Genomic DNA, 13987 nt, shown 5'->3' on the forward strand with positions numbered 1-13987 from the left:
TCATACTGAAGTAGCATCCGTGACCTCATAAGAGTAGGCTTTTAGCCACAACCCCTCCATCTTTAATAATAATAATTAATAATATATTTAATATGGGGATAACAATACTGGAATGGCAATAAAATTGACACTGTATTGGGTTTTTTCCTAGATAATTATCATTGGGGTTTTCCTGCACATCATTCCCAGCTGTTCCCCCAGCTGTTTCTGAATAATAACACTGTCCTTTCTAACTGGGTTGTGGGGGTTATAAAGCCCTGTGAACTCTTAGGAAGAGTGCCATGTCAGGATGATGATGATGTTGATGATGATATCAACTTGGTATCAACTTGGTGGAAGTCATTTTGAGAAACTTTGTTAGGCCTGCTGCATGTAGTTGAAACCTCTTCTAAGATGGTGCCTGCTATGTCATCTGTGTGCCTCTTTTTAGTAATTATTTTATTCATATGCACACTTAATATAGTTATGAGTTACTTATTATGTATTTATTTATCCAGTTTCTATACCACCCTTCCAAAAATGGCTCAGGGTGGTTTTCATAGAGAAATAACAAATAAATAACATAAGATGGCTCCCTGTCCCCAAAGGGCTCACAATCTAAAAAGAAACATAAGATAGACACCAGCAACAGTCACTGGAGGTGCTGTGCTGGGGGTTAAAAGATATAACTAATAGGGGCTATTCTTATGATCACAAAAATCGGGCTAGGAAAATCCTAGCCCGATTTTTGTGATTGTAAGAACCACCAGGCTCACAGCCGAGCCCGGTGATTCTGGAGTGGCTAACCCGCTCCTATAGCCCACCCCTTAGCCCGGGTTTGCGGAGCGAGCACTCCGCAAACCCGGGCTATTTGCTCGTGAGTAGCTGCGGCTCTGCGGCGCAGCTACTCGTGAGTAGACCCCCGGCCGGGAGGCTTAAAAGCAGCTTCACGGCTCAGGGGTCTCCCCAGAATGCCCTGTGTGCTCGCGCAGGGCATACTGGGGCTTCCGGGGGCCATGCGGCCCCCGAGCTCCCCGGTCCCCGCTGGCTCCATCTCGGAGCCGGCCATTGTGTGGGCAGCCCAGGGCTCTCTTCCCGCTCACTTCCCAAAACCATAGTGTATTTCTTTAATCAACCCTCAGCTCTAATCTTCACCGAAACAACAGTGAATGACTGCAGTCTGTTCCTGTTACACAACACTTAAGCTACAGAGGTGATGTTTTTGTGTTCCTTTGAAGGTGATAGAGCTTGTACAGAAATATGGCCCAAAGCGCTGGTCTGTCATCGCAAAGCACTTGAAGGGAAGGATTGGAAAACAATGCAGGGAGCGATGGCACAACCACTTGAATCCGGAAGTTAAGAAAACCTCCTGGACAGAAGAAGAAGATAGAATTATTTATCAAGCGCACAAGAGGCTGGGAAACAGATGGGCAGAAATTGCAAAGTTGCTGCCTGGACGGTAATGACACAGTCTTTTAAAAGGAAAGAAACAGCTGGGGAGGGGATGGCCCAGACTGGTTATGTTGTCTTTATTAGCAGAACAAGTAGAATGTATCTTAAAAGGCAAATGGTGCTCCTGATTTATTCATATATGTGAGTGGTTGCAGAATCAGAGCAGTTGAGATAAATTGTGTGCAGTATTTTGTACGTAGATTTGAAGTTAAGTTTAACTTAATTTTAGTTTTGATTTTAAGGTGAGTTTTCTAACCATTTGGGCACCTTAAGAAAGTTGTTGTTGTATTCCCTGAAGAGACTTGGCAAATGTCTGTCATGGATGATTTAAGGCTGAGTAGATCCCTTACGACCCAGGTGATCACGTGGACTGCTTCATATGCTACAGTGAAATAAGGGAAATGTGTCTTTACTTTTTATGCTATAAAATGAAATGTGGGGAATGGAATTTGCTGATCTTTCATTTGGAGATAGTTATGAGCTTAGATGAAGATCCATGTCCCACTACTCATGCTCCAGTTGAAGTGAGGAAAAAGGATGCATGATTAACTTTATGCTTTCCCCTTCTTCTTCATAATCTGTGATACACTCTGCAGCAAATAGAAACTTGTTCTGCAAAGTATGATAGCATGAGTGTAAAACCCATCTTAACTGATAATCATGATATTATTATTGCTATTTATTAAACAACTAAATATCTTCTGAATCCTCTGAAGGAATACTGCAGGAAAAAGAAAATCTGGCTGTTTTTAAATTACCATATTGCCTTCACTGAGCATGAACACCAAGGCCATACCCACTGGAAACATGCATTTGTAGACACACCTCCTAGAAACCCATGTTTCTAGTAGGTGTGTCCCAAGAAGGACATGAAGGTAATTGGAGGGTCATACTAGATATTGTGTGGGTGATCCATCATGAGGATCTTCCTCACTTGTGGTGGTGGTTGTTTTTTTTAAACTAATTAGCAGCCCCACATACCTGCTTTGAAGATTAGAACTGGTGCTTTGGGAGAAAGTTACTTTTGCCCCTTGCCTTTTCTTTATTCCCACCCTTTGAAGCTGCCATTAGTCCAAAAAGGCAATTTAAACTGGGGAAAGGGCTAAACTCCATCTCTCAAGCTGCCACTTCACCAGTCTTTGAAGCAGGTGTATTTGGATTATTATATTGGCTTATCTTGTTGATTCACTAATGTTGCGGCTATTTAGGTGTGTATATGAAAATCAATAAAAATAATTATTTTTCAAATGCTATAGATCCTAATAGCGTGTCTCTTTTGACATATCTAGTTTGTCCCTGTGAGTAGAAATAGAGATAGGTCCTCAAGAGAGCTCACAAATTGCCCGGTTATCATGCAGAATGAGTTGGAATTATCTGGGGAACCACATGCTAAACTATTTACATTCATTAACAGTATTACAGGCTTCAGTTTTCTAACAGTTAACCTTATTAATGCTTGAAAATTCTACTTATACAGTATTTTTTCATATACATGTATTCTTGTGCAGAACTGATAATGCTATCAAGAACCACTGGAATTCTACAATGCGTCGAAAGGTTGAACAGGAAGGTTATCTTCAAGAGTCTTCCAAAGCCAACCAGCCCTCGGTAGCCACAAGTTTTCCGAAGAATAACCATTTAATGGGCTTTGCTCACACTCCACCTTCTGTGCAGCTGCCAACAGCCACTCAGACCCCACCTACCAATGACTACTCCTATTATCATATTTCTGAGACACAAAATGTAAGTTGATGGGGAAAGTTCAGTAAGTTGACCACCTAAATAGTAATAAGATATTGTAATTGTTACCCCCAAGAAGGCTTCTTCTTTAAAAAGTGTGTATAATAGTTACATCCTGCTCTTACATGGGACTTCCAGATGATCCATGCCAACTCCTTAGCTTTAGCCACATTATAGCATCAGGTGCTCTTAGACAATGCACAGAAGTTGAGAAGGAGGCTAGCTAGGAGACCTCACTTTAGGCACTTAAATGCTTGGTTCTCCCTTTCTTCTAAAAAGGTGTTTCAGTTTTTGTCAGTGTTTTTCATCTTGATTCAGTGAGGTGAATCGAACAGCTCTCAGGAACTTTTGCGGGGCGGGGGGGGGCACAGAAAACTTCCAGAGGAGAACAGCTTGTCAAACTTTGTGTGGTCCCCCCCAGCTCATTGTGATTGTTGTTGAATTACTCAAAGTCATCGAGAGCACTGCTACTTCTTGCATAGCAGTGGAGCTTCTTTAACCTGGATGTTGGCTATTCTTTTTATGAAAAAGAACATAAGAAGAGCCTGCTTGATCGGACCACCTTGTCCAGCATCTGGTTGGTCACTCAAATGCTTTTGGGAAGACCACAAGCAGGGCTTTTTCCTCCTTGGAGATTTTCAGAATTTTGAGTTGTTAACCTTCAACCCAGCACAAGCGATCACCAATACCATGGATCAATTTTGTTATAGGTGGTGAGAGTTTTTTCTGACGTAACTGCTCACAATACTATAGTTTGACCTTCATCTTAAAGGTCTTAAATTGTTCCATTTGAAATTAGGTATTAGTTTTGCTTCAAAGAAGTGGCGTAAAAATCACTGTGCGTCTTTTATGTTTAGTCCAGCCTCATTGGGAGATATGAAAAACAGCATAAAATAAACTAAGTTTTCTTTGTTTTTTCGGTCTAGGTCTCTGCTCAGATCCCATATCCAGTAGCACTTCATGTAAATATTGTTAATGTACCCCAACCGGCTGCTGCAGCTATTCAGGTAGATCATTTTAAAGATCTCTTCAAGAGTTGATTTGTTACATATTTCATATGCAAGTTAGATGCAAATGTCTTGCTTTGCCAAAACACACACACAGAGATACAAAGGTCCAGCTCTTTAACATGGTGGATGTTGAAGTGTTCAGATATAACAATGGCCCTCGGCCACCCTCTGTTCCCTCCTGATTCCCAGCCTTGGAAATACATATTCCATCCCCTCTCTGGAGCAAATACCCCCACCATCAACTGTGATCAAATAGTTTGTTAGCAGCAGTTAAGGCTAACCAGATTTTCCCATAAATCAGACCACAGTTGGAAGTGGCTTTCGGCTCCAGGTTTGTTTGTTTATTTGTATGACTGCAGTGCCATCAGTTGGATTAAAAGCAGTTTACAAGATCTGAAAAACAGCAACAACCCTACAATATAAAACAAAAAGTACAGTTGAACGAAATATAATACAATTCAAGGGAAACCCAGGGTTGCTTCAACTGCAGTTATCATTGGTGAGTATGAAGGCAGTGAAGGGGGCAGTTTGCTCCAGGGAGGGGACAGAGCAGACTTTTCAAAAACTCGCATCTGCTTTGCTAATTGTGGTTAGTAGGGAACCAGTGTTATGTTTCTCTCTCAAAAGAAAACCGGATCTGGGAGGGAATATATACTCATCTAAATGAAAAGTACTGGGGCAAGCTGTAATCACATCGACGGACATCCACAGTGATATCTTAGGATTCTTGGTTTTCACTTTAATTTCTGTACAGAGATTTAAGCTTTTGCCCTGAGAAGGCTACAGTTGAAGAGCCTTTCCGGCTAAGTTGGTTGCACTTCTGCAAGATGGCAAGCCATCATCATTGTAATTGTGACATCCAACCAGGCCTTTACCTTGTCTTTTCCCTTAACTCTTAATTGCAGAGACACTATAATGATGAAGACCCTGAGAAAGAAAAACGAATAAAGGAATTAGAGTTACTACTAATGTCGACTGAGAATGAACTGAAAGGGCAGCAGGCATTACCAGTAAGAATGTCACCGTGTGCTTGGATGGAGGGATAGCAGCTTTACCCCAGTGCTTCTCTTTTGTACTCTCTCTTTTTTTTTAACTTTCCCTCTTCTTTTGACACTAACCAAGGCTCTATATTTCCATTGAACGGGATTTAGGAGTTCATCATCTCTCTATATATATTTACTCCCTCCTTCCTGCCCTATTGCAAGTTACATATTTTCAGCATATTTGCTTTTATATACCATGAACATATGATTCCTTAGGCGGAGTCAGACTGTTGGTCCCTCTAACTCAGTACTGCCTCCTCTCATTGGGCGGTGACTCTCTAGGGTTTCAGAGGGGTGCCTTTACCAGCACCATCTGGAGATGCCAGAAATGGAACCAGGGGCCTTCTGCATGCGAAGGAAGTGCTCTGCCACTGAACTACAAAAGCAGCCACTGATTTACATATTCAGCCCAAGAAATCCCTGCCAGGTTCCATTCTGGGGGGACTTACGTTTCTTAGAACATGCAGTATTTTTTAATAATGAAAATGTAGTGCCTCTTTCTTCAGTATTTTCTCTCTGCTGTACTTTTTTTTAACCTTCAGCTGTATATTGCAGCTTAGCCTGTGATTCTCAAGCCACTGAAGGCAGTCCAGAACAATAATGGTCATTCTTCTTTTGAGCAAGGGTACCACAGGCTACTCTGATGTGCCCAGTAACCAATAAACAGCACCAGGTGGGAGAGGCAGGCAGAAATGAGACTCTGTTCTCTAGCTACATCTAGGGACCCTTCTGCTCCCCTCATAAGTGCCACGTGTTTCTGCTGCCTGTGCCTCCTGACGCACACATACCACAGACTGGACACACATGGTGGTCTGGAAATCACAGCCTAAATAATGTTAAGATTGCTGCATGTTTGGTATTGTTTCTCCTTGAGGAAAGTTAGATTCTATAATTGCATGTGTGACACCAGTGCTGACGATTACTGAAAATTCTCCTTCTCTCTCTCTCTCTCTCTCTCTCTCTCTCTCTCTCTCCAGTGTAATTTGTGAAAAATAGCACAGCAGGTTACAGAAAAACTTAATATACTGTAGGTACTACAGAAAAAATGATAGCCAGCAGAGACTTCTATGAATAATAATTCATATGACTTAGTAATTCATTTGTAGTTAATAATAAAATGGCTGTGTGCATGACATGTTACTTTAGCCATTTCTAACTTTTAGTTTATGTTTTGCAATTTCTTCTCTTGCATGATTATACTGGAAGAGATTTCTGTTAATTTGCTCTTCTGCTTTCCTAACCACGTTGATTTTACAGCCTTTTCATTGCATTGGTGTAAGCTGTAGCTCTAGCCAGGGATAGAGGGAAGACAAGGGGAAGTTTAAAAAAAAAAGGCAACTCTGGTAAAATCCAGATCCATGAAAATCAATGGAAATTTTGCCAGTGACCTCTAATAAGATTCGGATTTCACCTTCTTTAGCTTCTAAATCCCTTAGGTGCAGATTGAGCGGAGTTTGCACTAGAGGAACATTTTGTCATTTCCTTTTCAAAAATAAGTAGCTTCAGGTACTTAATGGACTTTGGAGTAACAACATATGAGTATAAGCTATATTGTTTATTATACATAGATTACTTGCCCAGGATGCAGAGTTGTTGCACAAGATGAGGTAATGCCAAAATGAGAGCTATAAATTTACTACCCTTTCAAACAAGCTCTTGCTGCACTGATGAAAGGAAACATCTTGACAACTGTTTCATAGGCATTAAGTGCTGAGATGATGCAACCACTTTTATCTTTTCCTTCAACAGCCATCTGACACCTTGTGCAATTTCATGGCTAAGTTCCTTCTGCCTCTTTCTCTTTCTGCCTCCTCTTCCGTGCCCCCCTCCCCCTTCCTTTAGACACAGAACCACACATCAGATTACCCAGGATGGCACAGCACCACAATTGCGGACAATACCAGAACTAGTGGTAACAGTGCACCCATTTCCTCTTTGGGCGAGCATCATCACTGCACTCCATCTCCACCAGTGGACCATGGCTGCTTGCCTGAAGAAAGTGCATCCCCTGCAAGATGCATGATCGTTCAGAGTAATTTCCTGGATAATGTTAAGAATCTCTTAGAATTTGCAGAAACACTTCAGCTAATAGATTCTGTAAGTAGAATGGTCATCTGCTAAGGTGCAAATTAATAGGACTAGAGGTGTATGCTACTTTTATATCAGTCCGGTTTATTTTGTACAGTCCTCCTTTACTGGATGAACTGGTGTCATGGATAAATATAAGCAATAGCTTTCACCATTGCCACATGATTGCTGTTTTTTAGCTGCAAGCTACAAAACACTTTAAAAGGCTTGCAGCCCAATCCTGTGTATATTTACTTGGAAGTAAGTCCTGTTGAAATAAACAGTACTTTTGAGTAAAACATGGATAGGATCAGGGAGTTAATCTAGCTAAGAGGTTTTGTGGGCTCCAACAGAAAAACAGCTATCTATAATGAGGACATATAGAACAATTATTGCATTTCTCATTTTGGTTATATGTTACATTTCAAAGATATATTACGTGACCTGGTTCACTTAAAATCTAAGTTTTAAAATTATTTCTAAATATGCTGTGCCTTCAAAAGCGAAATCAAAGTGTAAGTTGAGAAAAAGACCTTGCATGTATTTTTAATTCTCTTCCAAGTGACTGTGTATAGTACTATATGTCTTTCTGAATTTCTGCTTCTTTATGTAATGTATGTAGTGTTACTCACTTCCTTTTCTAAAATATACTTCAAGAGACCACACAGCATAGCATTCTGATACCTTCATGTGGAACTGAGGAACAAAACATTTCCCCGGATGTTATCCCTAGGCATACAGCTAAGGGTTTACATTGAAACAAGTTCACTATAATAACATTACAAATACTGATATATTATTTTCCACTTAAGAATCCTGCCTTCTTTGAAGGAACGCAAGAGTAGATTGGTCATACAGCACACTTCTGTATAAAAACAGAGGCTCTCTTCTCACTGATGTAGCGGTTGCCAAGAAGAAGAAAAAGGCTTTAATTTTCACATCAATGAAATTGTCAGAGCTGGGTGAAACTAAGTTAAATGAGGAAGAGTTCCTTTTTCTTTTTCCGTTTTATTAAAATGGTTAAGTTCGTGCTATAATTTTTTGGTTTTTGGTTTTAAATGAGGGGGCATCATACTCTGTCTCATAGATTCGTGCCTCCCCCCATTGTTTCCAGGATCCTTCATCATGGGGTGATCTCAGCAGTTTTGAACTCTCTGAAGAAGCAGACACCTCGCCTAGCCAAGCTCCCTCAGGCAAAGCCCCACAGCTTCAGCAAACAGAGGCCAGTGCGTGTAGGCCTGAAGGACACTTTCTCTCAGACTTGAGCAAAACCATGTTGAGTCAGGACTCGCTTGTCTTGCCAAAGTCCTTGACTGCCTCAAAATGCACAGCTCCGTTGGTCATTCTGCGCACAAAGAGAGGGCATTCCAGCCACTTAGCCAGTGGTCATAATAAGTCCTTCATACTTGCTGATGTCAGCAGTTCAACTCCTAGTCGCTCCCCTGTCAAAGGTCTGCCATTCTCTCCCTCTCAGGTAGAGCAAGATTTCTGCACAGATATTACTAATTCTCAAAGGTCAACAAGGTGTTAACAACATAGAGAAACTAATCTTTGGAACAAATTACTAATTACTGTTTCACTCATTGATTATGCTGCAATTTTGATTCTACTCCTTGTTCTTCACTATTCCTTTGATTCTACTCCTTGTTCTTCACTATTCAGAAATCTAACTGGTATTTTTGGTTTTTTCCTGTGTGTCTAATTCTTGGTGATTTTGAAGGGATTAGTGGTTTGTTTGCTTTGCTTTTTAATTCCTATCAAAATTTACTATTCTCTTTCCTGTAAGGATTTTGTATTCCATATGTTTCATGTACTTTTTACAGTTTACTAACTCCTAAAAATGAAAAAATAATAATTTTTTAAAAATTAAAAAAAAATTACGGTTTACTAACTCCTCAAAAAACTAAACAGACAATAAATGCTATCCAAATTATGGCATCTAAACTAACAGCTGATAAAAATCAGCATCATATTATTAATTGTGATATGAAAATATGCTATTTTGGATAGTGTGGGAGTAGCTACATCTTCAAACCAGTTAAGTGGACGTACTTAAAATATCTTCATTTCATTGAGATCAATAGACCCAAGCAGCTCTAACAGCAAATATGCTGGTTTAAACCATTTGTGGACTTCTACCTTAGATATGTAAAGATTGACCAGTATATTTATATTGGTTTAGTGAGGGTGAAAGATGTTTTCAGCCAAGAAAATACTAGGCCTTTCACACGACTGGGCAGGGGGGAAGCCTGGTCCAACTCGCCTTCCCCCCACAAATGATCACAGAAATGTTGCTGGGAGAACAGACTACACTTCCAGGATCCATGCTGCACCACGCAGTGTGGAGCTCAGGAGGCCAGGATGACACAGCCTCCAGATATCCCACAATGCACCACACCATGAACGCAGTGCATTGATGGGATTCCTGGGGAAAACAGGCGCTCTAGGCCCCTACCTCTGTGTCTCCTCGGGCTGAATGCAGCCCAAGCAAACACACAACCCTGAAGCTGGGGTTAATGGTGTGCTCACACTCTTAACCCTGGCTAAAAGCTGAGGTAAAAAGCTGGGCTAGGTAGCACGGCCCTGCCATGATTGGGCCTGATCCCAGCCTGGGTTAGCCTGTGGGAGAGCCTCACTATTTCCTAAATCTCTGAAGAAGTAGCCCTTCTCAATAATCTGAGTTCTTAGATGATGAAGAAAAAAGCTCTATGCATCTTTTCCTTCCTGTACTGTGAAAATGACAGAGATAATAGGAAGGTTTTTTTCCCATTTTAAAAATATATCTAATTGTCTCTGTCACAGGATTCAGTAATCTTCAATAGGCAAACTGCAGGGTTCTTTCATATCCTCAGGCATCCCTCGCATAGGTGAATTTCCATTCAAGTTCAGTGGGGTAAAACCAATATTTTTTTCTATAGATAATCTTGGAATAAAACCCAAGATGGCTTTATTAATTGGTACGGGTGAAACACTGGAAATGTGAATCTTTGGGGGTATTGCAACCAAAATGCTTACGACCTAACATTAGTCACATCGTTCAGTACTAGTAATGGTACACACAGTGACACTTTGAGTTAATGGAAGCACTCCTGTAAACTTATCTTGAAGTTATTTTTCTCCACTTTTCTGGTTTTGCTCTACAAGATTGCTTTGAAAAGCTAAGTCTGTCATGTATAATGTTGGTGTTTTGTTTTTGTTTTTTAATCATTGCAGTTCTTGAACACCTCACCCAGCCAAGAAAGTCTGGACCTGGACAATCCTACTTTAACTTCCACTCCCCTATGTACTCATAAAGTCACGGTTACAACACCAATTCACAAAGATCAAGCATTTAAGACACCGAAGGAAAATAATATGTACGTCCTCTCAACAGTTTTTTTAATACCTTTTCCATGTTCTAATATTGGTTTTAAACCTGTATATTGATTCTTTCATCCTGATCTAGAGTCTGCACACAGAGTTCCTGTGTAGGTGAGCTGCCTTGTTCACTTTAGTGGAGGGCAGCTCCATCCATGCATTTCTTTGTACACTTGGAACTGCTCCTTCCCTTGAAGTGAATGAGGAGGCCATATGTGCAAGAGACTTTGTGAGTGCAGCACAGCTTTGTCAAGAGACTACCGGTTCATGGCACATGCTCAAGTTATATCCTATTGCTGTCATCAGTTCACAGCAGACCCCTTTATACAAACCATTAGTATTATTATTATAGCACAAATTCACTCTGCTTCTACCATGAACACCTGTGTCAGTGCAAACTTTTGTAAATAGCACTTTTCCAGACTAGGGTTTTTAGAAATAGTGGCTCATGTTCTGTTCAGCAAAACATGGGTGGTTCTGTACCACTCGCAGTCCTGATTGTGTCTAAAATACTGCCCACGCTGTGGCAGAACAGGGCTGTGCAATTTAAAATTGCACAATTGCAATTGTGCAACGCTACCTCCATTGGGAATAACAGAGGTAGGGCCCTTTCTCATGAGCAGTGAGAAAGGGCAAGAGGGTTAGCAGGAAGGAAGTCCTAACGATCTTACCTCCCTGCACGTGGGCAACAGTGTCATCTTCAGTGGGTATATTGTCCTCTCCCCCGGGAGGGTGGCTGCCTAGGCAGCTTTGCATGCAAAACCAGGCTGGGCTTCCTTAGCCCAGTTTGGCCTGCACATGTGAATAGCTTTGCAGTGTCATGCAACTTTGATTGTGCAATTTTAAGTCCAAAGCACCTCACATACATAATCTTACAATCTGTACAACTTCCCTGTAAAGGTAGGCCACTGTTGATCACCCACTGAGTTCATCACTGGGGAGTCTGTGATACACAGTTCATTATTTTAAATAGTTTGAATCTATTGAATTACTATGCTGCTTTAAATTAGTGTCATAGGAAGAGATTCAAACTATTTTCTTTCTTTCTTGCCCTTTGTTAACATCATGGATCTAGATTCAGGACTCCAGCTATCAAAAGATCAATTTTGGAGAGCTCTCCAAGAACACCCACTCCATTTAAAACTGCATTTGCAGAAGAGTTCAAATATGGACCCCTGAAGTTGTTGGTAAGCGGTGGGGGCGGGGAGGTCAAAGATTATAAATGGATTTATATGAGGATGCTATGAAGAGTTACCTGTTGCTGAACTGCATATTTGTTTCTGCATTTTAGCCTCATACATCAACTCACCTTGTAGATGATTTGCAGGATGTTATCAAACAAGAGTCTGATGAATCTGGCATTGTATCTGGCCTACGTGAAAGTGGATCCCCTTTGCTGAAGAAAATCAAGCAGGAGGCAAGCCAAACCATTTCCTTAAGGCAACATTCAATTCAGCCCAGTTTGTCGAGAAATGTCTGTAAATGTATTCACTTGCTGCTGCAAGAAACCAGTTTTGGCAAATTGGTTTCAGAAAAGAACTTACCATTTTCATGGAGTACAGAAACACAATTTCCACTCATTAATGGTAGTGAATAACATGTTCTTAGATTGTAGGAAGCAAATAATAGTGAATGTCCTGTGTTGTTTATGAAGCATCCATGCAGGGCATTATCAGAAAGAGGGTAGAAAGTTAGATGAAATGTAGGTCTAAGACTGTATTGCGATTCATACCTTTTACTTTCAAAGGACATTGTTTCTTCTACAGTATAAAGTATGCCATTAGTGCCTGGTTGGTTTCCTTTGAGTCAGTCTCAGTTTTCACAATTGGAATTTGATTATATTGGCCTTTACAGAGTTGTAGTCATTTCTGCATACTTCAAAGAGAGTTTGTCCAGATGGAAAACGTAAGCATTTTATAGGTGTAGGCACAAATGGCACCACTGACTTCTCAGGAATGAGTAAGTTAATAAATGAAGCTTTCAAAACCTGGTTACACAAGGTGATCATACAATAATTTTTCATTGACATTCTGCATAAGAATATATCTTTCCTCTAGACTTCTAAAAGATTAAATGCACATTCAGTAAATGTCCGTCCACTACTAGCGACCAGCCACCTCCCCACCCCCCCTCTCTCAGCATCTCAGTTTAGAGGAGAGGTTTCAGCCACCCTTCGTGTGCCTCCTTTGTGTGTCTTCATTCCATCCTGCCCCTCACCAGGAGGTAGGACACGCAACCCTGTCATGCACTGCACTATTGCATCATTGGCATTTTCTTCCCTGAGCATCCTATAGCCCTGAGCATCCCAACTCAATCTCATGGGCAGCTTCTGGCCTCCCATGTAATCACTTCCTGTCCTTGCAAGAACCTTCAAGGACTGTCCCTTTCTTGTTCTGCCCTCATTTCTTCCCCAACTAGGCATGCTATTGTAGTTGGCAAGCAGCAGAAGCTCCACTCCTCTTGGCTATTAGACACATATCTGCGGTTAGGGGTGCACCATTGTCAAATGCACCCCACTCTCACCCCCATATTCATTGTGCTGAGCCTGTGGTGCAGGGCCCAGACAGAAATACTTACCAGGCCTGAATGCAGGAAATCAATGGCCAACTTTCTCTGTGCAGTGCAGAATTATGTCCTTGATGGTCATGCAGCCTCCAGGACATAATTTCACACTCCTTAAGAGTGCTTCCTGGGGAAGAGGAGATTGGCAGGAATTGCCCCCCTGCACTTCAGAAGCGTACAGATGCTACTCACATGCTTCATTTGCTTGCACAGGTACTGCTTTAGTCAGGATGTTGGCCAGTGTTCTCTGTAGCTGGATTATTCAAGAACTTGTACACTGAGCAAGATCATTTATGCTGTAGGCCAAGCTCATCTGGAAGCCTAAATAGGCATAGGACGTGGCAGTTGTTGCAATTTAAAATGTGTCTCCTCTTTGTGCAGGTGGAGTCTCCTACGGGTAAAGCAGGAAGCTTCTTTTGCTCAAACGGTTGGGAAGGGGAAGGTCTGAACACACAACTTTTCACATATGCATCTACTATGGAAGATGTGCCGGTATGCCATGAGTCTTGCTCTTGTCTCCTTCTTTTTGTAACCTTGTATATTCTAAAGCTGAGGTAAAGGTAAAGTGTGCCGTCAAGTTGATTTCGACTCCTGGCGCCCACAGTGCCCTCTGGTTTTATTTGGTAGAATACAGGAACGAGTTACCATTGCCTCCTCCCGCACAGTATGAGATGATGCCTTTCAGCACCTTCCTATATCACCCGATATAGTACCAGCAGGGATTTGAACTGGCAACCTTCTGCTTGTTAGTCAAGCATTTCCCCACTGTGCCATTTA

General features: G+C 41.3%; 1 protein-coding gene across 6 annotated transcripts in view; it reads left to right on the plus strand.

Annotated features, from left to right (window-relative positions):
* Positions 1 to 13987, plus strand: part of MYB (MYB proto-oncogene, transcription factor) — a 102952-nt gene that overhangs the window by 70556 nt on the left and 18409 nt on the right. For 4 of the 6 annotated variants that reach the window (XM_053288345.1, XM_053288363.1, XM_053288360.1 and 1 more), the window contains exons 5-14: positions 1218 to 1438; positions 2940 to 3174; positions 4098 to 4178; positions 5087 to 5191; positions 7067 to 7321; positions 8406 to 8765; positions 10505 to 10647; positions 11724 to 11835; positions 11940 to 12065; positions 13592 to 13702. In XM_053288345.1, the coding sequence (XP_053144320.1) occupies positions 1218 to 1438; positions 2940 to 3174; positions 4098 to 4178; positions 5087 to 5191; positions 7067 to 7321; positions 8406 to 8765; positions 10505 to 10647; positions 11724 to 11835; positions 11940 to 12065; positions 13592 to 13702 (1749 nt within the window). The remainder of the gene's footprint in view (positions 1 to 1217; positions 1439 to 2939; positions 3175 to 4097; positions 4179 to 5086; positions 5192 to 7066; positions 7322 to 8405; positions 8766 to 10504; positions 10648 to 11723; positions 11836 to 11939; positions 12066 to 13591; positions 13703 to 13987) is intronic. The other 2 variants (XM_053288372.1, XM_053288379.1) reach the window with 1 other exon arrangement.

The sequence above is a fragment of the Hemicordylus capensis genome, chromosome 1, assembly GCF_027244095.1.
Source record: "Hemicordylus capensis ecotype Gifberg chromosome 1, rHemCap1.1.pri, whole genome shotgun sequence".
Taxonomy (NCBI): domain Eukaryota; kingdom Metazoa; phylum Chordata; class Lepidosauria; order Squamata; family Cordylidae; genus Hemicordylus; species Hemicordylus capensis.